We start from the raw sequence: 26,995 nt of genomic DNA, 5'->3' as shown, positions 1-26,995 counted from the left end.
TGATTGCGGCTTCCCCGCTCTCTCCAGATGAGTATGCGATGAGAATCGCTACTCAGACTGAATCTGCTCTCATCTATAAAGAGTACTCGTCCCCATTCATTGTCTCTCCAATTCCGGTGTTCCCGGCACCACAGAGAACGCCTTCTCCGATGGGCAGGCGTTAGAGGTACACACCGTACAGGGCGTCGTGCAAACAGACCACCACCGTGCAGTCTTCTGGCCACGGTAAAACGCGATATCGGTCGTCCAGTCGCCTGTGTCGTGTGTCTAGCGATTTCTCCCGCTGTCTGCCGCCTGTTTCTTCTGGCCTGTAAGGCAATATACCGGTCATCTGTGGGTGTGGTTCCTCGTGGACGACCACTACTAAACCCCCTGTTCCTGTAGTTTGAAATTGTCTCCAAAGTCGTGAAACGATGCTGTGAGCAATTCCGAACTCTGCAGCCACACTTGTCACACTGCGGCCTTCCTCCAACTTCCCAATGATTTGACCTCAGGTAAAAGCATCCAGATGTCGTCTAACAGATTGATTATTCGCCGTTTCTCGCTGAGGCAGCAACTCGGTGTGATTTTAACTGCTATACGGCGTGCAATCTCTTTGCCAGAAATACTGATCTTACACCGACAACGTGCTTTATACTACTCAGACACTCTCCCATTACGTCTATCTGCATATCTGCGCATGTGCTACCGTACATCACCTTACTTAATCTCCTGATTGGTCTTTCTGTCCGCTCTGCCTCTTCGTTCAGCTGATATGCTAATTTTTCGACTTCGTCCTTAATTTTTGCACACCAGTGTATAACTAATATTATTTGGAACACTCCTCTAGGAAAATTAAACTTTATTTTAAAGTAATTCAGTTATTTGATCCATATTAAAAAATAAATAATGATTATAATTCCACATTAAAATTTTAAAGTTTATGCAACAGTAAAAAAATAAGCTAATTTTAGGAAAAATCCGGGTAAACAATACCGGTTACCGGTTTAAACAAAAATTGTTTTTAAAATTTTGAGCGAATAAGCGTTCCTCTTGAAAAGATGGTATAATTATACCAAAATCTATCATACGAGTATTATGATTTGGAAACAACTTTGGAAGAAAATTTAAAAAATGGTGGATTGTAAACTGAACTTTCAGCTATATAATTTATTGATTTTTTAATAAAGTTGTTTTCTTTTGACGGTAAAAGAATAGACTGCTTAGTTATTATGAGCTATTTTGTTAAAGCACAGTAGTGCCACTTGCTCAAGGAAGAGCTACTTTTGTAGACTTTCTTGTTTAACAAACATTGGAACTCCTTGTTAAAACTCATGTTTCCGTATTTACGTAACAAATAAGGAAACCATAAATATCTCATGCATTTAGTTCATTCTGTAGTTCAGATATGCTTGTTCACTTTTGCTGTTAATTGGATTATGACAAAACACACTACAGCTATCCGTCTAAGAGGTGAAATGCCCTTGTAGAGAATTTTTTAGGAAAACTAATTTTTATTCATATCACACGTGGGGGAAACAACGACAAATCTCGGCCAATCAGCCCGTTCCATGACATGCGAACTGACATCTTTATTCAGAATTTAAACTGCTCACCTATTAGTAAACTATTTTCACAGTATATTTTGGCTAATACACTTGTGGGCAAAATTAAGAGAATTTGCGTATTATGCCTTGTGAAAGGGGTGAAAGGCTCGAAGGGTTTTCGGCGATTTGTGTGCTCGTACTACTTTATGACATTCGCCGTGTTTCTTGCAAGAATTGAGTGAATTTTGTAAAGTATCAGGTAAAACGAGTAACTACGAACGTATGAACGATGGAATGAGATGGAGAATTATCAGTAGCTTTGAAGGCAGGTCAGTCACAAGCGCAGGTGGCTACAGAGCTCAATGTAACGCCCAGCTTCATTTGCAATTTGTGGAAACAGTTTCAGGACACTGGATACATAACAAGAAGATTAGACAAGGTCGGCCAGGATCCACAACAAAGAATAAGGATCATTGTTTGGCACTTTCTGCGTGGGGAAACAGGAATACTACAGCTTCACAACTCTCACGTGAGCTCCATGTTGCCACTAAAACTGAGTTTCAGAGTCTACAATTGTCCGAATGCTTCGTGTGATAGAGCTGTATTCCAGAAGACCAGCTGTTTGCATTCCGCTCACTGCAGCACGCAGGAGAGCACGTTTACACGGTGCAGACAACATACCTTGAACCAGACTTTAGTGGAGCACCGTGCATTTTACAGGTGGGTTGAGGTTCAGTCATCTCAGCGTACCTGTATATGGAAAAAGGCTGGAACACGATATACCATTCCTCCCTCATCAGGAAAAAGGATGATTACGGTGGCGGAGGTGTAATGGTTTGGCAGGCATTATGTTGGACGGCCACATACCTTTGCATGTGTTATCAAAGTTCCCTGACTATTATGACGTATAGAGAGAAGATATTAGTGCTCTAAGCTCAACTTTTCAGGGTTGAAGATGGTCCTGGGTTCCTGTCAGTGGATGACAACGCTCGTCCACATAGAGCCCGACTGGTCGAATATTACCTGGAAAGTGAAGATATTCGCTGCATGGATAGACCAGCCAGATGTCCTGATTTTGTAGATCATGTCTGGCAATCTCTTGGGAGGGCGATTTCGTCTCTCCATCCCCCTCCGGGAACCATCTCGGCGTTGAAAATTGCCTTGCTGCAGGAGGAAGATCGACAGCCACAGGGGCTTTTGAACTGCCTTTACACTGACCTATCTGGGCTGTTAGACGAAAGACTAATATTAAGACTAATTTTTAGTTCGATATCACAACATGAATTTTGGAATTTCGTGCACTATGAGCTTTACTGTTAATCCTGTGTACACACAATGACTTTGGAATGGTACATTTCTTCTTCTGTTATAAATGTGTATGCACACCAAATTTTGTTAAAACCTATGCATTAGCTTTTCAGAAATGTGATATAATGTGCAAATTCTCTTAAGTTAACTCACGAATGTAAACTGACAAAAACACAAGCTTTAATAAACGTCATTCTTTATTTAAAATAATTAACGTCATTCTTTATTTAAAAGAGTACTGACGATTTCGATAATAACACCTTAAATTGATTGATTTTGCTATATCATCGTAGTCTGTAATTTATATTCAACTATTTGTTAGAATTCGAAATTTATTTCATGTAAAGTTTTCCTTATACAGAATGGAACAGTACTGATATTCACAACCGTTAGAGGAGATAGAGCATGGTAAAAGAAATAATTTTTACTTGATAGAATCTGAAATGTTAGCACGATAGCAGAATAAATACGAAAAACTTGTTAAACGAGAAGTCGATTTAATCTCGTATATTTATTTACAAGAAACAGAGTTTGATATTGCATCAGGATTATTCAAATGGACGACCTGCAACTGTAATACATGCATCACAATGGCAGCCAATCTCATTTACAAGATGCAAACCGATTCTTTTGAAGACCTTGTTCCCAGAATTAGTGTCGCTGCTGTAAAAATACGTGACATGCTGGGTATCTTCCAGTTGGTGATCATTTATTTGAATAATTCTTGTAAAAATAAAAAAAATATTCCTTGTAATTATCCGGTATTAATTTTTATGTTAATTAACCCATTTTCTTATACTATGGAACTGTACTGTCACTTCTCTTCGTTAATTGTCAACGGAAAGCAAATGAGATACGAGTGTTTAAAACAGAGTTATTGAAAGTTTAGACAAAGAGCTTTTAGCAGCGACGTTCACTTTGGTTTTGTTCTGTCGCCCAGCTGTGCTAATTATTTATCCAGTGTTAGCCATTTTGCTAGCCGAAGTCAATCGAGCATTTAGTAGTTTGAAACAACGCTTATTAGGATGTTTGCATTGCAACTTCCAACATCTATTAAATTTAAATTTTAAGTCCATTTCTCTGTTAACTGATATCTTGCAAGTTGCAAAAATTTTAATTTTAATCACAAGTTGTGCATTTGTTTAGCTTAAACAAAAAGATTGTTTACGCCATCTTAGGTCTCAGTTGTTATTTACGTCGATAACTTGCCTTGTTCTCTTCATAGGAATTAATAATTCAAATTAATTACATAGCGAAAACCTATATAGTAACTAAAACCACTTTTCATTTTTCGTGTTACCGTTTTTCCGCATTCACATTTAACCACATGCTGTATTACTTTTGCCATTTTCAGTCACCACTTAAAGACGCGACCTTTAGTCTTCTGCACCCTGTATATAACCGAAACTGAAAACTAAAGCATACCAAGAATGAATATATTTCCGATTCAAAAGTCTACTGGGGCAATAGTTAGAATAGTAGATATCATACTTTATCATACTTTATCATACTTTAGAGTGTTTAATAAGCACACAATCTTACTGTGGCAATAGTTAGAATAGTAGATATACTTTGGAGTATTTAATAAGCAACATGCAAAAATCTACGAATCAAGAGACGACATACAAAATGAGCACTAAGTCATATATGCCATTTAAGGATGAAAAAAATATTAGCAATTCCATTTATTTAGCAATATTTTAATTCTTTAATATTTTTTCTTTTCAGGCGGCTATCATACAGAAATTTATTCTTACTTTTGGAGGTGCACATCATATACCTAAATATCGGTAGTTGAGAAAGTCGCGTTATAGGCATTATAGGTTCTTAACTAGATATTTATAATTTTGTGCAAGGTGATTTGGGTTATTATTATGAATATTGTTTTACTACTAGCCTATACTTGGTTTGCTCGAGGTTTTGCCTAAACTTACACATGACCTTGAGTTTGTAAAACTAATAAGAAAATTTATGTTCAGAATGCACTACTGTGTTTTTTTAACTTAGATTTAATTTCTATTGCAAAAAATAATAGTTCGTGTAAGTATGACATAACGGAAATACAAATTTTACTTTTGACTGCGGAGTATTGATATCACCTAAAATTTTGATTTCACTATAGAATCGTTTGATTTATCGTCAGAAGGAAAACTGTATATTTGCACCAGACGACTATTTGATTGGCACGTAAAAGAAGTAAACTAAGCCTTACTGCAGGCGGTGATACTCTAGTACAACTTATCTCAAGACAGCTTGCATTGAATTTTTTTTTTTTTTTTTTCAAACGTGCAGTAGGTTTTTCTTTTCCTGAATAGTTAAACATACATACTCAAATAATAAAAAAACAATTCCACGACACGCTATTTGAGAACCGTTAGCCTTTACATAAAACGGATATCTTGCCGTCAAATCGCCAACCGGATGAGACAGAAGGTTTCCAATGTTGACTTTGGATTTAGAATGCAGTAATAATCAAAAGAATCAGTTCTGAGCAAAAGCGTGAACGGATGAACGCAGCGATTTGCGTACACATTTAACCAACAAAATGGTCATGAAATCACAAATTAGAACAGCTATAATTCTTGAAATCAGCAGTAGAATGGTCGGAAATCTCTTCTGGAAACAAGTTCGAGATCATATGTGCCAATAGGAATGCTGCCGTTATCAGCACCTCTGTAACTGTCATCCAGTTGCTGTGATGTCGTAAATAACTTCACTTGAAGGAAAAACAGGGAAAACATCTATTGCAATGTTCAACAAACAGCATTCGAATATATTTGATGTGATGCTCATTTAAATGCTCAGCGAAGAACAGTCAGATTTTGCTTCCATTATCATCATGCGATATAGGACTATATTATATCAAAGATTAATATAAAGAAAGAAAGATTATATCAAAGTCCCTACATTTAAATTACAAGTCACTGTCAAATTTAGTATTTTTTTATTCAGTTTGAAGGTTATTTCGCACACCAGTACTATCGTTAGGTCCGCATAATTGCCAGTGGCGTAGCTAGGGTGGGGCAAGGGGGGACATCTGTCCCCGGGCGCAGCATCCAAGGGGCGCCAAATTGATGCTACGAAATTTTTTAATGAAATGTTTTCCATTCTTTGCACACAGAAAGGGGCGCAAATTCTTCAGTTGTCCCCGGACGCTGGAAACTCTAGCTACGCCCCTGATAATTGCCATTTCAGCGTTAAGAAGGAAGTAGATATTTTTAGGAATCTAGGCCTTCCTACAGACCACGCATGCTGAGCACCGTACTTAAGTTCGTGAACTATACTGGCCTGTACCTTTATCACAACTGAATTAGTTGAATATGTGGGAGTTAGCTTGGAAGACAATTACGATTTTAAATTCAGAAAGAATTCACATTTTGTAAAACAATATTTGACATCTGTATGATCATATGTCAGCAGGATTGAAGGCATATGTTGTAGAAAGGGTGAGTAAACCTGTTACAGAACAAAACTGATTTAACTCGTGATCTCATATAAGTTGCATGCAAATGGCCACATCGTTTTTATTCTGGAATTGTTTTCCTTCCCATATGATTATAAAAACCGTAGCTCTATCCATTTTCCGTGTTCTGTTTTTCAGTTTCTTGTTGGATAGATTTTCAAGACATTTAAAAATCTAAATTATCACTTTTTCTTATTATTTGATGATTTTTTAAAAAAATTTTCTATTCACATAATCTTAGAAATACTTTTATTTAAGGTACAATTTTGATCAAGCTTAAAACTTTCTAATTACTTTCAGTTAATTATTATCACATCTATGTTAAACCTTCTTACCTGTATGTGGAGGTCCTCTCTTGAAGTTCCCCGTATCCAAATGATTTAATAAGAAGACAGACATAGTAAATATCAAGAAAGACGCCAAACTTAGTAAATATCGATTAATAGGTGCCTTGAGCTTCTTAACAGGTCTTAGCTGAGGAATGAAGATGAGACAAAAGCATATGAAAGGCAACAAGAGGATCCTCACTACCACATGCAACACTTTGCGGGGGAAATGCAACCTAGGCCAAGATCGAAACTCTCCTAGCCAGTATGTGGTCAGCACTTGCTGCACCATAGAATGGGCAACAAACTGAAACAAAATTAATTCGTTGAAATCTGCAATAAAATTGGTCAGTGTTGGAAGAAATAATGCGAATTAAATTTTATAATTACAGTGGTACTTTGGTATACGTCTTTTTTAATATACGTCCAACTTGGTATATACATCCTATTTGTACGCGAAAATTTTTGTTTGATATATGATAGTTGTTTGCAATACGACTTGAATTCGATGAGACACGGCTGCACATACTGATCTCATTCACCTCTTTTGAGATAATGCTACAACTGCCCATGAGCGTCAGTATGCCTGCTGTTACTATTTAGTGAACAACCCGCTCTGAATTTTTAAGCGATTTTGTGTTTTTTTAACTAAGGTTTTTCGAAATTAAATAAGAATGATAAGAATGAGTTTTAAGATTCGTTAATAATGAGAGAAGCATCAAGCAACAAAGAAAAATATTTGAATTACCTTGGAGGCGAAAAAGATACTGCTTATAATAATAGATTTTTTTATAAGACCTGATTAATAATTTTCCTTATATTTCCTACTGAAAAAATTCGTTTCGTATGTGTCCAAAAGTCTGGAACGAATTAATGGCGTATACCAAGACAGACCACTGTACTTTTATTATAATAAGAATGCTCGAATGTTCAATTCTAATTTTAACCCGTATGGTGGAAAAATATATGAATTAATTCTAACTTTATTCGATGAGTTTAATTTTTGATTAATCGAATTTTCTTCTGCTCTGTTTAGTTTCGGCTTATCAAAGATTAACTCTGTAACTATAATGGTGCTTGGGTTATTGCGCATATTTTAAATGCATCGCTAAGGCTATTTTAAATGCATACCGAGGGAAGCCGCAACATAACAATACAGGAGCGCCTTTTGAACGCATCGGCCTTTGACATCCTGGAATTTCTGCTATGAGCATACATCGTCATTGATAATGATTACTTTGCTAAATGGCCTGAAGCGTATCCTGTCTCTGATTAAGAGGCTGTCACGGTTGCAGAGGTAATGATACAGCATTGGATTTCCAGGTTTGGAGTGCATTTACAATTACATTCCGATAAAGGAAGAAATTTCATCTCGGCTGTAATTAAAGAACTGTGTAAACTATTCGGCATAGACAAAACCAAGCGACGCCTTTATATCCGCAGCGACACCTTTATATGGTAAGTTTAATCGAACCATCTTTAATAACCTTTCACCTTTTCTGAAACCAACAGGACTGCGACCAAAACTTAACTCTGTGCTCACGCCTATCGCAGTGCTGTTCCCGAGACCACTGGCAATTCTCCATCCCAGATGCTTTTCCGTCGTGACCTTTCGTCTGCCTTGTGATCTGTTGTTTGGCCGCCCTCCGGATACTGCTTTATCGCCTGAGTACATTTAAGATTTTCAAGCAAGATTTCAAAGAACACAGTTTTGCACAAGAGCGAGTCAGCTTAGCGACGGAGAAGATGAAGACCCGATACGACACGAGAGCTACAGGACATCGATTGAACAAAGGTGAGAAGGTATGGAAACGGAATAATTGATACTGCTCGTTCTGTATTAATGAAATTCCAATAGCATTATATACAACTTTTTTGTAACTCAAAAAAGTGAGAGAATATCTGGGTTCTATTATAATACATAGAATAATACATAAAGAAGGGACTTTTAACTCAGTAGAAGCATTCAGTTCAGTCGGAAAATCGAGAAATTCCGAATTCGATCTGTAACTGAAGTTTCTCAAAATTGTCAAAATTAAAGTGAACTTTACGGCTAGAATTCCCTTTAATTTCCTTCATTCGATTATAAATAAAATTCACATTTGCTATTATTTCATGTCATAAATGAACTGAACTAATAAAAGTTAAACGAATAAGTACTAAAAGAATTATTTAGTTTAGATAAGAAATGTGTAATTCACAAGTGCACGAAGAAACGTTTTGATGAAAATTCAGGCAATGTGAAAGTTTTAATTTTGTTTTCCCCTTATTTAATATTAGACATATGTGCTTTCATATTAGAAAAATGAGTCTTACTTTGGTGTTGATTCTATAGAATGCAAAATTGTATTATGCATTTCGATGAAATTTAGCATAGGTCTTTCTTCTTTAAAAAAATATATATATATATATATATATATATATATATATATATACCCTTAAAATGCATAGAACTTTCTGTAAAATTAAAATATTGAAATGCTGCCTGATTTTAAAGTTGAAATTGTATACTTCTGTTGAAAAATACACTTTATTTCTACACACAGTTGCAGTAAAATTTAAAGAATTCTTAACACCATAAAAGAAGAAAGAATTCTTATTCTTATTATTCTTTAATGCATAAGGTACTGGAATCAAGATATAACTTAAAATGATTTGCAATATGTTTATTCCTAATTTCAACAAATCTTTTTCGAAAGAAATATTAGAAAAATAAGAGAGTATCATAATGCAATAACTGCTTACTTCTTTCTGATTGTAATCCAACGCCACTTGCAATCTTGGAAATTCTACTTTCATATGTGTCCCGGTATATCCCCATGGTAACTTCAGTAGCATTTCTATTTCAGTCGTGTTGCGACATTCCGACAATAAGCTAACTGTAAAACCTCGAACTTGTTCACCCAATTCTGTATATTCAGCCTATAAGAAAGACGCCAAAGCAAATGAATGAATATACTAATTGTACCAATAAAATTAAATAAAGAGCTACCGCTTTTATTATGCGATTTCATCAGCATAACTTCACGCAGAACTACCGTCATTCATTTTTATAGCAGTTTTGTGCTACGTTAATTCTCAAATGCAGTGGAGATTTTACGAGAAAGAAAACCAATTACAAGAAGTCTTCCGCAATTCAAATTTCATTAATATTTGACACATTTACAACACTTACTCCATAACATCAGGAGAAAAATAAATTCTTAACAGATTTAAGGAATGAAGTCTTTGATATATCTAGCTACTGGTAAAAAGTATCTAAAACCTATAAGATTATTGGTTTGTACATACCTATGTTTGTACATACCTATAAAACGTTTTCACTTGTTTATCAGTTTCAAGTTCTAAAAAAGGATCCAATTTTTAAATAAAAGGTTCAACAATATACATACATTTCAGTGGTATATTTCATTCGGAATATTTTGGAATTAATGTAATTTTGGTAAATATAAAATAGCAGCTGGATTTTCAATGTTTAAATGTATTCAACTGATGAAAATGTGCTGCATAAAGTAGTTTGTTTGTTAAGTGAGTAATTAAAATAGTTTTAATTTAAAATTTAATTATCTTCTTTATCTTTTATCCTTCCTAAAACCGCCTATTGAAGAAAAACAAGAGCATAAGCAAATTAAGGCACAAGTAATTATTGATTCGGTTGGATCAACGTACTTTTGGCAAATTAATCGTTACTATTTACCTAACACATAATCCACATAATGAGTTTTAAACTCACCCTTTGAAGAAATTAACTATGAACAGTGAAACAATGAGAAGCACGAAAACAGTGAGAAGCTCGAAACAATGAAACAACCAATGAAAACGTGGTACAATGAAACTATAACTTGTTAAAGACAGGTAATGTGCAGAGGGTTAAGGCTAGGATTAGTATGCTTTCTAAAAAAAAGTGCTTTCTTTAAAAAGTGCTTTCTTTCTATATATTACCATAACTATTAGTTGAGTTCAGATTATGTTGATTAATAATTAGTAATCGAAAAGGTATTCTGGCTCGTAGATGAGTTTTAGCCTCATAAGCTACAAGTAAGCCCAACAAATCACTTAAATTAACATAATAATAGTACTGTGTGAGTACAGGAAACATTCGCTACAGGGCAGACAATGGGAAAGAGCAAGATAGGGACTAAGGAAATAAGTGTGTCTTTGCACTTGTAATTCTTCCACAGGAAGCCAACTAACTAACTGTGAACCGTATTCATACTTCGAAAAAGTAACATGTCCACATACTACATCTAGTATAAGTAGCAGCTGTAAACAGACATTACCCGTGTACACTTACTCTAAATTCTTTATCCATGAGAGCACATTCTTTCAATTCTTTATCCAATGCAAACCCATAATAGACAGGGTCATTAGTGACTTGACAGATATAAGAAGGATTGCATACGGCTTTATAGGCATTTAGACGAATCCTAGAAATAGAGGATCCAGCTTCAACGATCTGCTGCTTACATGTCAAACAATAACCTGCAATTTAAATACATCTGATTAATCATTCAGTATACAGATATATAATTATCATTACTTATCTGATGTTATATAGAAATAAATTATAATAATAAAGAATTAGCAATATGTGTAGTTAAAAGGAGAACTACAATATTACTCTAAAATATAAGGATGCTTTTCGCAATATTGCCCATACCTCATGCAACGATTAAATAATAAGAACTTTTTACAAATTAAAAAAGAAAATCGTACGTATTACGTTGATGCATATTGTTCGGGGAAAAAAAAAGAAAGCTTTCCTTCTTTGATGCAAGGAGTTGCGCAATCAAATAAGGAAAGGAATGATTTATTTTAGTGTGTTTGGGGTATGTTGTAAGAATAGATGTACTGCAGTTCTTTAGGCCTCTTTAGTATCTAAAAAAAAAAAAAAAAAAAAAAAAAAATTCTCTCGAAATGCAGTTTTAGTTGCGCATGAGAAGGTGGTTACAAGGGTATCGATCAGGAGAACTGGGTCGGTATTTTGATATACACACTTGTTCCCGGGATAGAAACCGCTCTACGCATATTTTAAGAGCGAAAGTAGACTGTGGTTATAATTTAACTTGACTAACTGATGGCGACTTAGAGTCTGGAAAGCCAGAAATGCGTTGCAACTTTTGTAAAATGAATCAGAATAGCATATGCTTCAGATAAACGAAAACAGAGGTAGAACATATATCACAGTTATAATTAACGTAACCATATCTTAATAAAAATACTAGAATTTTAATTAAACAGAGTCTTGCGAAAGTTCCATGCATCTACTTGAGTTATCAAAGGCAAAATGCATGAGGCTAATGACGGAGATACCAGAGGCAGACATATCATCTGAGATACTCTGTACTTCATTCATGATGTCTTCTCTTAAGTCATTCAGTATACAGAAATTATTCAGAGACTGAATAATTCTCGGATTTTTTATCTGAAATCTAACATCTACTTAACACATTTCAGAAATCCACCGGCATTAGATCACAGGATGTTAGAGATCATGAAAGTGGAAAATGATAGACCATGTGATAATCGAAAGGATTTTAAAACAGTCGTTTCGTATTAAGGCCGCATGGATGTGATACACCAGTCTCGATGGAAATGATAATATGTAAAGTGTTACATGACAGAAACTTTGAAATCACTTACATTGATTGTGCTGGTGCGTAGCCTCCCTACTCACCAGCACAATCAATGTAAATGTATTGCTTGTTAAATTGGCGTAATTGCTATTACTTTGCTGCCACTAGACTTCGATTTAAGCAACAGGATTATCTGAGCCCTGGAGGAAATACTACTGTTTGTTAATATCTTTGAATTTTATGTTTAAGTTCTTGTTAGTTGAGTTAGGGCCCGAGCGAGGCGTCGTTTGTTAGCGTGAAGTCGACGCATTATGAATATTAAAGAGCTTAATAAAGGGTTCTTTTAACCCTTCTACTGTCTGGTCCCCTGCACTTATTTCAGCTGTCACAGTGAAAGTTCAACAAGTAGATATGACAACCTAATGTACCAAGATTTTATACTACTTTTATCAAGATAATTAAGGAAATGCTGAAAAGACGTCAAGGCCATTGGAATGTTATATTATTATTGCAAATTTTTACTCAATATTGCACCGTCAAATTTCAAAAACATCATATAAGAAAGAGCAAGAAATTGTTACTGCTCGTTTATTAACAAAGAATGAATGATTGAGAGTGACTAAGACTTTGTCTATACGTATATGACCTCATAAGTCTCGAAAAAAGCCTTAAGTTATTTGTGAAATAGCCTTATTTTCCCCCACTTTTTTTATTATTTTTGTTATTTCCTATGTTTATCGCATAGCATGCATCAGAAAATTTGGTAATAATTCAGATAGCCATTTACCACTTTTAAGAAACTGCATAACTTAAAACGTTTCTTATAAAAATGCTCCAAAATAGTTTTGTGTGAACCAAAATAGTTTTCAGTGAACTTTTATTTTATTTTAATGATTAAAATACGCCTATATAAACACTAGCTGCTATGCGGCCAGCCTTCGTCTGACTTTTAAATGCACCGGAAAAATGCCTAAAGAGGTTAATGTTTTCATCAAACATTAAATTTAAAAACGGCACAGAATTTTACTCTGCAGAACAACTTTATTAAAAAAAATCCAAAAATTTCAATACAAATGTACTACATATAAAAAAAATACAATGGAAATAAGCAATAACCCTTTATACAAATATTAATTATCCTAATAAATAAATTAACCAACTTTCCATTGCAAAATCTTAAGAATTCAAATGTAATTTGACAGTATTAAGAACTTTGTTTCCTAAAAAAATCATGCAAAACTTTTTATATAATTAAAATTATATATAATTAAAACATAATATGAAAACATTACAATAAATCTCATATTTTCAAGAGAAAATAGTCAGCAGTCCAGTATCCAAAGCAATGAATGAAAAACTGTTGCCAAAACCTTATTTCTAAAAGAATGAAACTATCATCAGAAAACAAGAACCAATCAAAATTGTGCTTTTTGGATGACATAAATTAAAATATACAAACCTCTTTGCCATTAGCTAAAGAGAGAGAGAGAGAGAAAGAGAGGGGAAAGGAAGTTCTTTTTGTTGTGCCCCGCGAGACACATGCGCGTCAGAATAAAATTGCGATGTGCGTGTTGCGTGTCCCAAAATCAAAAGAAGATAAGCAGCATTTTATCTCATATTTTCAACAGTCAGCAGTCCCGTATACAAAGCATTGAATGAAAAACTGTTGCCAAAACCATATTTCTAAAAGAATGAAACTATTCAACATGATGCGATTTCATTAAAAAAGATAAAATTAAAAAAAATCTGATTTGAATTTAAAAAAAACGCTTCGAGGTGCACTGGCTCTTGTCTAGATGCATCTATGTACCGAATTTCGTAGCCCTGGGTCTGTTCGCTTACGCGCAACACGAACGAAAGACAGGCACGCACACCACACAGACAGACTCTTTCTTTTATTATATGTTGATATTAGCATTTTTTTTTTTTCTTTTTTTTCTTTTTTCAAAACAGCATAAATTTTAAACGAATCTAAGCCAGTCTTCTTTGGATAATTTTACTAAGTTAATAAATATAGTGGTTAAATGATTATTTTATGTATTCTAATTAAACAAAGCAATAAATTCTAAAAATTATTTAGTTCTTGACATTAAAGTTTAGCTTTCAAATGCTTTACAAAAGAAAAAAAAAAAAAAAGCCTTTAACTGCCTCAGACAGTCTAACAGCTGGAAATGAAAAACAACTCATTGAAAAGAAACAATATGAGTTGGATGTTGAAAATGTGTCTTGTTATTGACTTCAAACAAAATCTGCTACAAGAGACAATGTATAAATCATCAAGTAAACATTGAGACGGGCAGAAACACAGTTAACATTGGTCACATTTTTACAAAAGCGATAGCCTCACACTTTGCACGCTCATCGTTTGTCAGTGAATCGAAGCAGAATCCATTGGTGCAACCACATTCCAAGTTCGTTGTCCAAGTAATCCGCCTTTATAAAAAGCATACTTAATCAAGTTCTTGGAACGATGAGCGCTGAACTGATATAGTGAAAAGTCTGCAGGGCCAGAAAACTATCGCGATGCCAAATCTACTCTTGGTCTTGATAATGATTGTGTCCATTATGTAACGAACAAAAGATTTGTACTGTCTGAAGAAATAAATGACATCCATGTTCTTCTTTGCGAGTAGAAAGCTCATTTATTTGATTTTCAATATTATTTTCTTTGCTCAGAAAAGAACTTAATAAATACTCTAGAAATCTCCCTTTCTTAAATAAAAAGTTGTAAGGAAGAGAAAACACCATTGCGTTTTAAACTTTAAATGGAATAATTTTCAATCTACGATCAAAATTCGATTTCCGCCAGAAAAGAGAGGGCACTTGTGCTAAGCCTCCATTTTCAAGAGGACCTTTGAACCCTGCTGTAGTATTTAACCTATTTTTTAAGTATGTAAAATTGTGTATATATTTTAAATTCTAAGACATCTGCTATGGTGAAAAAAATTACAGAAGAGGCCTCGATAAAATTTTTGTCTTTGGCCTCTGGTTTTGTAAATATATAACTTTTTAAAGAACAACCTTGAAATTTATCCTGACAATCAAAGAAACATTTTTCTGATTTAAATCCAATGCATATAGTGTCTATAAATATATTCTGGCTTTAAAAATTTTTGCACTGAAATGGGATATTTTTTGCCTTCACACTAAAAGTTGGAGAGTACGTTGAATGAAATCAGGGACAATATTGTCTAAAAAAACCAAAATTGTAACTAAAGAAAGAAAAAAAATAAGGTCATCAAGCGTTTTTTAACCTGTTGTATTTTAGGAATATAATATTTAGTTTTAATTATTTATGAATTATATTTCTCTTACAAGTTGGGGCGTGCGGTTTTTCGATAGTGTGGCCTCTCTCGATCAGCATGCGCACCATTTGGTAGTCTCCACAATGAGCAGCCAAAATTAGCGGTGTAATATCCGGAGAGTAATCGGGACTTTCTTTGTAACCATAAAATTCGCTTCCAGGATAAACTGCGCTACATGAGAAAATAATTTTCAGGTTAGTCAAGATTAGACGTCATGAATCTGCTGTACAACATTTTGTTTTTACTGTAAGTGCCGGTAAACATATATTATTATTATGCTATTTTATATTTATTTTAATTAATTAATTAATATTTTAATTAATTTATTTATATTTATTGTAATTAATTAAGTTATTTATATAAGATTCGAAGACTTCGTATGAGTATTAGCATTAGGAAGAAAACTGTGCCCTCTTTGTATTGTAAGAAGTTGTTGCTATTTCTAACTTAAAAATGTATACTTTTCACAATAGATGGATGGAGCAACTTTCGCATCATATTATTTTCATTGCACTTTGAGTTATAGGATATATCATTTGGTTCGCCATTTAAGAATCAAATTTTGGAATCCTAGTGATTAAGCAAAATATATATGTGAGTGTCGTGGTTAGGTCAGGAATATGTCTTCTAGTGACACGTCGCAAATGTCTTAATAGTTTAGCACATAATGAAAGGTATTTATGATTAGTAAAACTTCCAGGAAAAAAAAAGTACAATGGCAACAAATTTTTGTTTTTGTTTTTCTGAAAAACAACATTTTGAAGTGGATATTTTCTATTTAGATTAAACGTTTTAAAAATATAAAATTACTTTAAAAGCATGAAATCATAAATAAAAAATTATCAGGCGAATTAGTCAATGATCCTTTCTGCCTTTAAGTCATTTCAGATTTTGCTTTTATGAGCTACTAAAACTTAAAAAATATATTTCTCTTATTGTAAATCATAAGCTTCAGTGTTTAAAGAAGCAGTTTCATAATGTACGGTAAAATCTATAAAGTTTATTGTACCAGCAAAAATTTAAATTTGCTGGGAAGCACTCGAGATTTTTATTTAACATTATTTCTAAAATTAGCTTATTAAATAACACATACATGCGAAAAGAAAAGAAAAGATTATTATGTAGGAAAATGGAATAGAAGATGGAAGCATTCAAATATTTGTTTATAGAAATTTTGCAGTTTCATGGTTATTTAATAAGCCAATAGAACTCCTTACTACTCATTTTAGAGAGTTTTCTTTGAATAGGCTCATGTCTGTATGATTTTTACAGCAAATAAGGAAATTAGAAACAAACTGATTGCATCATTTAGACACTTAAAATTTTTTATAGGCAGATCTAAAATTTAGAATCTCGATCGCTGTGGACGGTGCCGGGATAAATCCTAAACTAAAACCGTGAACTAGTTTTAATTTTATTCATTAGGGGATTAGTTGTCTTTCTACTCATGCCGTTTTTCCGGTTACATCTGCTCGTTCCAGAAAAGAATTAAATAGAAATAAATAAAAAAAATCTGAATTATGCCCAAAGTGGCTTGCGTTTTTTTACGTTTCGTGCAATACGTTTTTAAATTTACCAACAATTTAAAAAGTTATTCCTCATTTATAGTGAAGCAGTAAGCGAAATGTATAGCCCTCCTTGGAAAATTGTCCTTTTGGTCTAATAATAAAGATAACTCGAGAATGTTTGACTTGACTTGATTAAAAATTAAGATTGTCTTTAATATATGAGCTAGTTTCTATTACTGGTAGTCAACATAGTGATTTGGGATAAGCTGTCAATTCAGCCGAGCAATTCAAAGGTCAATGTTTGAGTAAGATAAGGAAGTTTGTACTTAGATTACTTAAATAAAAAATACAAAATAAATTTAAAAAAAAGTTTTAACAGTTTAAAAAACGCTTTAACAGTTTCTATGTTTTTTAGTTAATAGAACACGAGCTGAGATTTAAAATAAATTATAGTTCTTTATTACATAATTTTGCAGTTTTTTTTTTTTTTTTTTTTTTTTTTTTTTTTTTTCAGGCTTTGATTTGTTATTTTTACAAAATCCCCACCCCTCCGTAAAGACCTCAACATAAAGGGTAAGAGCTTAGAGATCTTGGTGTCAAAACAGCCAGGACTAAACAGCATTTTACTGTACAGTTGTTCTCCTGCATTTAAGCAGCTACTTAACATTCATTAATAAATACTATTTAGCAGCTAGGTGAATACAAGAATTGTCACGCTTAGTTAATTTCTGCGTCTAGGAAGTTTCTATTAAGTTTTAAATATTTAAGTCTATCATTTTTCTTTTTAACGAGATGAAGTTGCTTGTAGTGATATTTTATTATTTTACGTTTAATCTTGCAGTATTGTTAAAAATGGAAATTTATTGCGTAATTTATAACTGGAACTATCAAGAGATGAGTAGTTTCACAAGGGTTTAGAAGAAACTTAAGAGCTAGCTCTGTCATGCAATGACAAGGTGCAATTACGAGTAAATGGCGACTACAGTAGCATATGCAGAGGTAGAATATAAATGAGCTGAATAATATTTAAGATTAAATAAGCTGAAGGTCTGAAATAAAAAAAATCTGAAAAAGAAAAGTCTGTCAATTAACAGTTTTTATTTAGAATATAGAAAATACATCGACATAAAATAACGACTCTTGGAAATACTACCTGATGGTAACTAATAATGATAAGATTGGTCATTTACCATTTATGACATAGAGTTTTAAATGATATCTGGGACACACATATTTTGTGTATTCCAGATTCGATTTCATGTACTTTCTGAGCCAAATTTTGAAATTAAATAGTATAAATTAAATAGTATAATTAAATAGTATTTCAAAGTTTCTCTTTAAAAGTGATTATATATCTGGAACTGACCTAGATATTATTTATCCATCAAACGCCATTAGTCCTTTAAGATGGCAATCCATAAAATATGTATTAAAACATAATTTCTTGATTGTGCCTTTACACATAATCTGCTAGAAAGTTATAAAAGCGCATTACAAAGCTTGATATTGCAATTAAAAGGGGGAAAACAAACTTATCATATCATTGGCACTTACTGTATGGCATCAAGAATCGTTTTTGTCAGTTCCGTGTTTCCAGTTGCTACAGCGTGCAAGGCAGCATCCCTGAAATCTAGGTCGTGTCGGCTGAACAAAAGTTTGACCAGTCTCTCGTTTTCTTTCTTGATAGCAATGTGCAGAGCACTGACACCTTTGTAGTTGATACAATTTATGTTTAGATTTGGATGATCCTGAAAAGGATTTTTTTTTTTTGTGTGTGTGTTAGCACTTTACTTTTATTCACATTCTTATATTTAAATTGGTGCAAACCGGGAAAAGAATATGAAATAAAATATTTTATTACAAAATAAAATATTGTCTTAGCAGTTTTGGAAGAAAACTTTGGAAGAATGCTTAGAAATTTTGAAATAATGCTTTTTTGAACCTTCCGCTATCTATGAATCTCACACATTGGTTTCTTTTCCCTAAAAAAATCTAGAAACTCTGTAATCGGGACCAGATTCAGAAATTTATGTATGTACGCACTGTATATGTGTATATGTGTGTACTATTTTATAGCATTATTCCGAATTTTTAAAGCAGTATATTAAGAAGTACAGAATACTAAATGGCATAAAAAATAAAACTGATTTAACTTGAAATCGTTTCATATAAATATTTTTCGCGAAATGCCATTTTAAAATTACATATATACCTGTATAAAATATACTGTACACTTATTCGATTACGTAGAATAATTTAGCAACTGTATTTGTAATTGGAAAGTAGTACATACCCTACGAGCAACGACTGCGAAAACAAAGGCCTTGTAAGAGGTATATATACTTTTGGTGCTGTCGATTGCAATAAAAGAGGGAGGTGCACAACTAGATGTTACAGCACTCCCATACACAAAAGTTCAAAATTGGCTAATCATTTTTTAGTTATGGGAGATACAGGCTTATATACATACGTACGTACAGATGTCACGAAATCTCTCTTTTGAATTTGTTAAATACATTTTACGATCTGTTTTCGGAAAAAGAATCTTTTATTCTGTCCGCACATACAGATTACGTCACGCCAAAAAAATTCATCCAAATGTATTATTCGGGCACGGTCATAGTGGATATTTCCGTTGAAATATGATACCCGAAGGTTCTAGTGATTACAATACTTTCTTTACTTCGTACAAGAAAGTAAAAATAAAACACAAAACGTTTGATTTCGGTTAGACAAAAATTCACCGAAATACTTAATTTCAAAGCTTCAAATCTCGTTCAGGGGACGCACACAAATTAAAGAAGGAAATACTTAAATTTATACGTAACTAAATATGAAATATTTTTTATTGCAAAGGCACTTGATTATACATCATTGGCCTGCATGCATCAAAGATGCATGATATTGGAGCATGAAAAAATGTAAAAATAGAAGTATAAAAAGACGGGCTCTAGTGTAGAATTGGGTGCCCCTTCTATTGGCGACAATTTTTTAAAAATTTTGCCTGTAAAACCTCACTTCTGGTTACCACGATAGTTTTAACTTTATTTTAGCTTCTCGATTTTATTTAAATGAAAATAGATTGATGTGTACATGGACATATTTAAGGCTGTGCACAATGCCTAGTTTGTGCAATTCTAGGATGTTTTTTTTAAGTAAAAACAGATCGATGTGTACATGGACACAGATCTTCTGCAATTCTTTTGACTTTTTATTTTGGTTTTGTGTAGCGGCCATCTTGAAATTGTGCCTTCCTGGCACCGATCTTGGCGTCAAAAAAAGAATTGCCAATAAACAAGGGGCACCCAATTGTAAACTTTTACCAAAAGACGAAACAGTAATTAATACAATAACAATAAATCAAAACTGGAGACTGAAATAACAAATGACTACATAAAGCATTAATAATAATAATAAATTAGTCTCTGGATGCAACTGTATCAACTCTGTAGGTCAATACGAATTTTTCCAAAAAGATAATCTTATTCACAAAATCTTCTAGAGTTCGTGTTGTAGAAAACACTAACTGTTCGAGATTTGCAAGAACTACCCGTTCTCCTTTCTCCTAATAAACTTAAAATAAAATAACTTTACATATAAAATTCCAAAGCGTCATATTTATTTTCAAAATCCGTAGAACTACTACAACAAACTACAACAAAGATCAGATGGTTGCCACTCTTACAGTGACAAACTATGGAAAGAAAGATAACAACTGAGGCTGGGTTCTGACTTCAGTACCAACCCAGAGTCAACTCATGGCATAGTTTGCATAAATTAAAAATAGAAGATTTTCTGCTTTAGTGACCTTTTATACTTCCTTGTACGAAATAAAAAGAAAGTCTTGTAATCGCGAAACATTTCGGATATCATATTTAAAAGAAATTATCCATTTTTACCGCTTAAATGCAATTTAACGATGTTTTTGCGTGTCATCTATACGTAAGGACAGAATTAAAGACGCTTTTCCCTCCAAAAAAATTCTAAAACTGATTTAAAATGAATTCTAAAAAGAATTTTTCGTGGCGTCTGTGCATACGTACGTACGTATGTATGTATGTATCTCGTATAACTCTAAAACGAGTAGCTTCAGAAATTTGAAATTTTGTTATATAGGACTGCTATAACATGTAGATGTGCACCTCCTATTTTTTGGTTGCAATCGGCCGCACCTAACGTATATAAATATATGTATATATATATATATATATATATATATATATATAAGTATATCCACTCTGTTACTCGGCTCAGTTACCTCAGTAGTTTCTTTATTCTTACAGGTTCGTAAGTTGTGCATTTTTTGCTTTAAAAATGATTGACTTATGTTGTTCTTATCTTCCGATTAAGGTTTTTATGCCTTTAGTAAATCTGCATGTAATATTTGTAGAATTATCAACAATTTAAAAGTTTTTTTAAGTGCGGCTAAGCCTAATTATTTTTTACATAATATTTGTTTACATTTGAAATTTAACAGAATAGTGGATTTGTTGCCAATCTAGAAAACTAAGCTTCGCAACAATAAAGATAACGCCTTCTTTTATTATTACGAATTAAATCATGCTTAATCCATTCCTGGGATCTATTCCAGGACATAAATGTTTAAGATTTACGTCTATTCTACAATTATTAATATAGATATTTTGAGTTTTTTATGTATTTTTGCCTTGTCATGAAGTGAAAACTGAATTAATTGAATGAGAAATAGTGAATCGTCTCTGCAAAAACTGTTTCCTTTTTTTGTTTGTTTGTTTAATTCATTTTATACATCGTTTTATATTTATTGTAGTATTTGAATAGAACGTGTGGCAACGATTAAATAATTCTTCAGATGATATAACTTTTGTGCCTTCTTAGTTATAAAATGAGTGGAATTAACGCTGTTAAGTGAACCTAACGCCAGAGTGTCGCTATGGTAAACAAATATAGTGCATTTTTCTATTGTGGTTTATGCGCTATCGACGAAGTAGATTTAATTCAATTAATTTTAAATGAAATGTAAGAAAAAAGCATATAATTTAATATTCCGTACGAGGAAATCATATGGATTTCCATTTTTTTTATGATTCCAGATTTTTTTGTATGACTAAACAATACATTTATTAGATCCTAAAGTAATGAAACTGCATGTCATGCAGTATTATTAAGGCATGCTTACCGTTTAAAAATTTATAGGTTAGGTGTGGAAAATCACTTTTGGCTTCCAGATCTAACAAAATTATTAATTAAAGAACGGTAAACCACAAAAGAGCATCAATAATTGACCCTACTGGTGGGATTAAACTCATATTATTCTAATTTACATGTAAACAGGTTCCTCAGCGAAAATCGAAAAAGATGGATAGCTAACACCCCAAATTTTAAAATAAAACGGCTCGGTCAATTTTTGTGTACGAAAGTCAGATTTTTGTGTTTAAATTTTTTAAATTAATGTAAACTTTCACTAGATTTTAATTATAGAGTTTGGAATACCGTGAAAAATTTCGTAATTTTTACAAAATTGATTTTTAAATATTAAAATTGCCAAAACATTAATATTTTTTTTATTTAAATATTTTTTGACTTGGAATTATATGTCTACAACAAACTTTTACAATAGTAAAGGCTAGGTATTTGTATGGACAAAATGCATAGACAGCTGGATTAATCATTAAAAAATAAGCACGTGTTTGAAACCTCAAGGATAGAGGGCACCACAAAAAGATAACCTTGGAATTAAAGGGAAGGAGGCACAACCAAAAATTCTCATTGCTCTTTTTACCATGGAAGATTTGGTGCTGTTAAACAGGGACTGAGAAATAAGAAATCCGCAAAATGCGGGTATTATATTGTAAAGTTTTGAGGGGGGGGCAAAATCTTTTAATTGCTTAGGGCCTCTCCGCGTCTGAGTGCACAAATCTCTCAAAACGATTTGGGAATGATTGAATAATGAAAGACTCTTTAAATAAGTTCCAACTTTATAAATACATGTTTAATATGGAATTAGAAAAGTACCTTTAAAAATTTTTCTACACCGTGATAATCTCCTTTTTCAATAAGCTCGAAGAACTCTTCTTCTTCTTTCTCCAGGTGGGCAAGGGGTAAACTTCCCCTCCTTTCCTCAAGTACCGCAAACTGGGAAGGAGCACGCTCACGTGACTTAGATATTTTCACTTTAGAATCTTTCCGTGTTAATGTATCTCCAGCGCCGGGAGCATTTCGAGGCGCTCCGGATGGTGGCGGTGGAGGCGGTTGCCCTGAAAACGGAGGAGGCGCTGATGATGGATTTGATCCCACTTGGGTAGATTTCGGGATAAGATTTTCAGATGACATGGATCAAGTATAAAAATGCTGTTGAAAATATGCTTTTCCGTCTGAAAAAAAAAAAAAAAAAAAAAATTTAATAGAAGAGAAATGATAGTCCTTTTTATTAGTACGTAGTAAAATCATATTCACCTCTGCTTAAATATGACAAATTCGAAATATTCATGTTACAGTTTTAATTTTCTAAAATTAAATGGAATCAATTAGACGGACTGAGGTGTACATTTTTATATGCTTTCTTATTAGTAATACTACCTCATAAAGACTTCCGACGAGGGAAAAGATATTCGAATTCTCAAATCATGGGAAAACAGTCTTAGATTTGAGGGTGAAAATATTCGAACTCTACCAGTTTTTCGAATCTGTCAGTGTCCTGACATAAATTCTGTTAAACTGTTTAATTCAGGCATTGCGAATGATCAGCTTTACTCACGTCATAAAAATGCATTTACTAAATGGGAATGGCTACCAGAAACATTGCTTTCTTATCTAATTTTATATTTCCCATTCTCTTTCACTTGGTTTGGTTCTTTTTAATGTTTGGTAAAGTTTATTTATTATTAATTTATTTTTCTGAATTTTATGTGAAGGATCTCAAAGATTCGAAAGATTCAAGAAATGTGAAGAGATAAGAATACTTTTAGCATTGTGATTCGAAAAAAAATTAAGGTTCATCCTAGGCCTTTAGTTTTGATATATGCACGATTTCGCTTTTTAATTTGCCAAACATTGAAAATATGCTTTTCCGTCTGAAAAATTCCGATGCACTGTGAAAAAAAAAGGGGTTTACAGTTTTGTATCTCTCGTTCTACTGGACCGATTGACGAAATTCAACTTGCGTTTTTCTTGTCTCAAAAGCGCGATTTAGGATATGTATTAGATTTATATATAGCATTATTCTAATATAGGCATTTTGATACAAAATAGGACTTTTTCTAAAATAGCATACCAATTTTTTTCCATATTTCATTTCTACGACTCAAATTACGCCAAACTACCAAGTTTCGTAAAAAAAGTTTTTGTACAAGTAGTTTTTAAAAAATTAGCTGTCAAAATTTTAGCTCCTCAATGTTAATTGAGTTTGGTATATATTATTAATCTCTCTTTTTTTTTTATCAAGCTCATTTGATTCTTAATTTCACATTACAAAATTCAGGTTCATTCCAAATAAAATTCATGCGTTTTTTGCGATTTATTTTTAAAATTTGTATTTTAAAATAATTTTTACAAATTTTTCTGAAACAATTTTAAATTATAATCTATAAAATGCTTACCATCATCTTAAAGTAGATGTTTTTCTAAGCATCTGCAAAAAATTACAATTTTTGTATTCAAAATGTCCAAAGATATACGTAAATTTATATATTGGCGCGTTTTGAAATTTGGCATGTTTATTGAAAGTGATAAAACATCAGATGTGGTTTAAACACTTTGCTAAAATTATTTGGAAGTGGAAACGAAGTGACTTTTTTTCCGGAAAGTAAAATTGGTTGCCATATATTAAGAAGTTCGCCAAGTGAATTATTCTTGGCAAAAAAATTCGCCAAGATAAGTTCTTAAATTTCTGCGTAAATTTCGCACCAAATTTTACAAAATTTAATATCTAGGCATAATTTGATTCATAGAATCGAAATATGGAGAAAAAACTGGTATGTTATTTCAGAAAACGTCCGATTATGTGTCAAAATACCTATGCTAGAATAATGTTATATATAAATCTAATATATATTCGGTACTATTCGGTTTCGAGGGCCGTAAAAAATCGCCAAACTATTGTTGATGCCAATGCTGCCAAAAATAATTGCGGCAACCCTAATAATTGCGGCAAGAAAGGAAGTATAATAGTAAATAACTATCTAATATTGATGTTTTACTTTACATGAAAAGGTTAATTTCATACAATAATTTTTTATTATTATAATTTATATGAAAAAGGCTAAACATGACTGAATAGAAGCATAAGAGTAAATAACTATTTCAAATCATTATTATAATTTATATAAAAATTGCTAAACATAACTGAATGGATGCCTGCATCGCTGTTTCGCTACCGACTTATCGCTAAAGCATAATTTCATCTCGTTGGTTGTTCAAACGTAATTTTCTGTAATGAATGATGCCTTTTCTTTGAAAATATTCAGAAGTGCAGAATCGCTCACTTATTTGTTTGCCGCTTTTTACAAGGGTAAAAACATTGGATTTTTGTCAATTTTATTTTACTTTTAAATGAAAATAGGTCGATGTGTACATAGATAAAGTCAAGGGGGTGCGCAGTGCCATTTTTGTGCAATTCTGGGATTCTTTTTTAAGTGAAAATAGGGCGATGTGCACATGGATACCGAGTATGTGCAATTCTTAAAAACGCGTCAAGCAGTGAGTGATTCTGCACTTTACCCAAAATTCTATCGCCAACTTTTCATCACGGGCAATTCCCAAATTGTTAAATCCATAGGATATCAAAAAAGATTTAAAAATTAAACTAGTATTTCAATGGCGTCTTAAAAAAATATAGAACTTTATAAACTTACGCAATCTGAAACCAGCGCGTACGCTAGATTTGGCGCGCTGTTAAATGGGCGCGTTTGCTAAATTTGGCGCTTTTGCGCATACATTTTCGCGGCAATTTTTTTATCGCCCTCAAAACAGAAGAGTACCATATATCCTAAGTCGCGCTTTCGAGACATGAAAAAGACAATTCGAATTTTGTCAATCGCCCCAGTAGAACGGGAGATAACTGTCCGCCCCCTTTTTTTCGCAGTGTACCAAGTGCAGCTCAAGAAGATTAAGAAATACACAATGGACTTTATATTATATAAGTGTGATCAGATCAATGAGATATGATGAGTCGGATCTCATGCAAGTGCATGACACGTGCGACGCATTGAATGAATAAATATCAGTGCCCCAAACAGTACAGTAGTTAGTGATGCTGACGGCTGTAAAATAGGGTAAAGGTTCGAATACCGGAGAAGACATGGATGCTTGCTTTTAAATGAAACTGAGTACTACTTTGGTAGCCGGTTGCACGGATTTTTGGCGATTTACGTTGGCGCAATTTTTGGCGCGATTTTTACAAACGTCAGCCATCTTGAAAAACGCTGTTTTTACGCATAGTTAAGTATTCGAAACTTAAAATAAATAAATAAATAAATAAATATCGTTAAAAGTAATGGATTAATTTTTTGTTGAAAATGACGTTTTTTAAGATGGCAGGCAAGTGTAAATAAATAAATTTACTACTACTAAAGTAAGGTTATTATTACTTTCATATAGCAAAGAAGAGAATAAAAACACCGCTATAAAAACATTGTGCCAACGTTTAATTAGATTAAAATATTACTGAAATTGAATATCGAATTAAAAACCATCATACCAACATTTAAAAGAATTCGAATATTATTAAATTCAAATACTTTAAAATACGTTATATAGAATATAATTAACATTAAAACATATGGACAATAATTATCTTAGCAATTTTTGAAAATAGTGTATTAATTTTTTTTAACAAAAATTGAAGTATACAATTATAAAATAAAAGAAAAATATGTACTTACATTTTTTCAGTCATTTAACATGTTGTTTATTGATAAGTACCACAAAAAAAAAAAAAATCGGAATTGTAATTGTAATTTAGATAACATCTTTGAGGGAATTCGAAGGTATGAATTAAATTTTAA

At 32.8% G+C, this 26,995-nt stretch overlaps 1 protein-coding gene across 1 annotated transcript in view; it reads right to left on the bottom strand.

Moving 5' to 3' along the window:
- The window catches only part of LOC118206073 (short transient receptor potential channel 4-like), a 46,897-nt gene extending 23,573 nt beyond the window's left edge, over positions 1 to 23,324 (bottom strand). Inside the window, exons 1-6 of the mRNA XM_085821429.1 lie at positions 23,007 to 23,324; positions 18,567 to 18,760; positions 15,515 to 15,675; positions 10,918 to 11,105; positions 9,369 to 9,545; positions 6,633 to 6,930 (exon numbers count right to left, since the gene is read on the bottom strand). Of these exons, the coding sequence (XP_085677555.1) occupies positions 6,633 to 6,930; positions 9,369 to 9,545; positions 10,918 to 11,105; positions 15,515 to 15,675; positions 18,567 to 18,760; positions 23,007 to 23,324 (1,336 nt within the window). The remainder of the gene's footprint in view (positions 1 to 6,632; positions 6,931 to 9,368; positions 9,546 to 10,917; positions 11,106 to 15,514; positions 15,676 to 18,566; positions 18,761 to 23,006) is intronic.
- Positions 23,325 to 26,995: the final 3,671 nt, after the last annotated feature.

The sequence above is a fragment of the Stegodyphus dumicola genome, chromosome 7 (genome assembly GCF_044657685.1).
Source record: "Stegodyphus dumicola isolate Sdum_Otavi_A_Nest chromosome 7, ASM4465768v1".
NCBI lineage: Eukaryota > Metazoa > Arthropoda > Arachnida > Araneae > Eresidae > Stegodyphus > Stegodyphus dumicola.
This window is presented reverse-complemented; position numbering and strand designations above follow the sequence as displayed.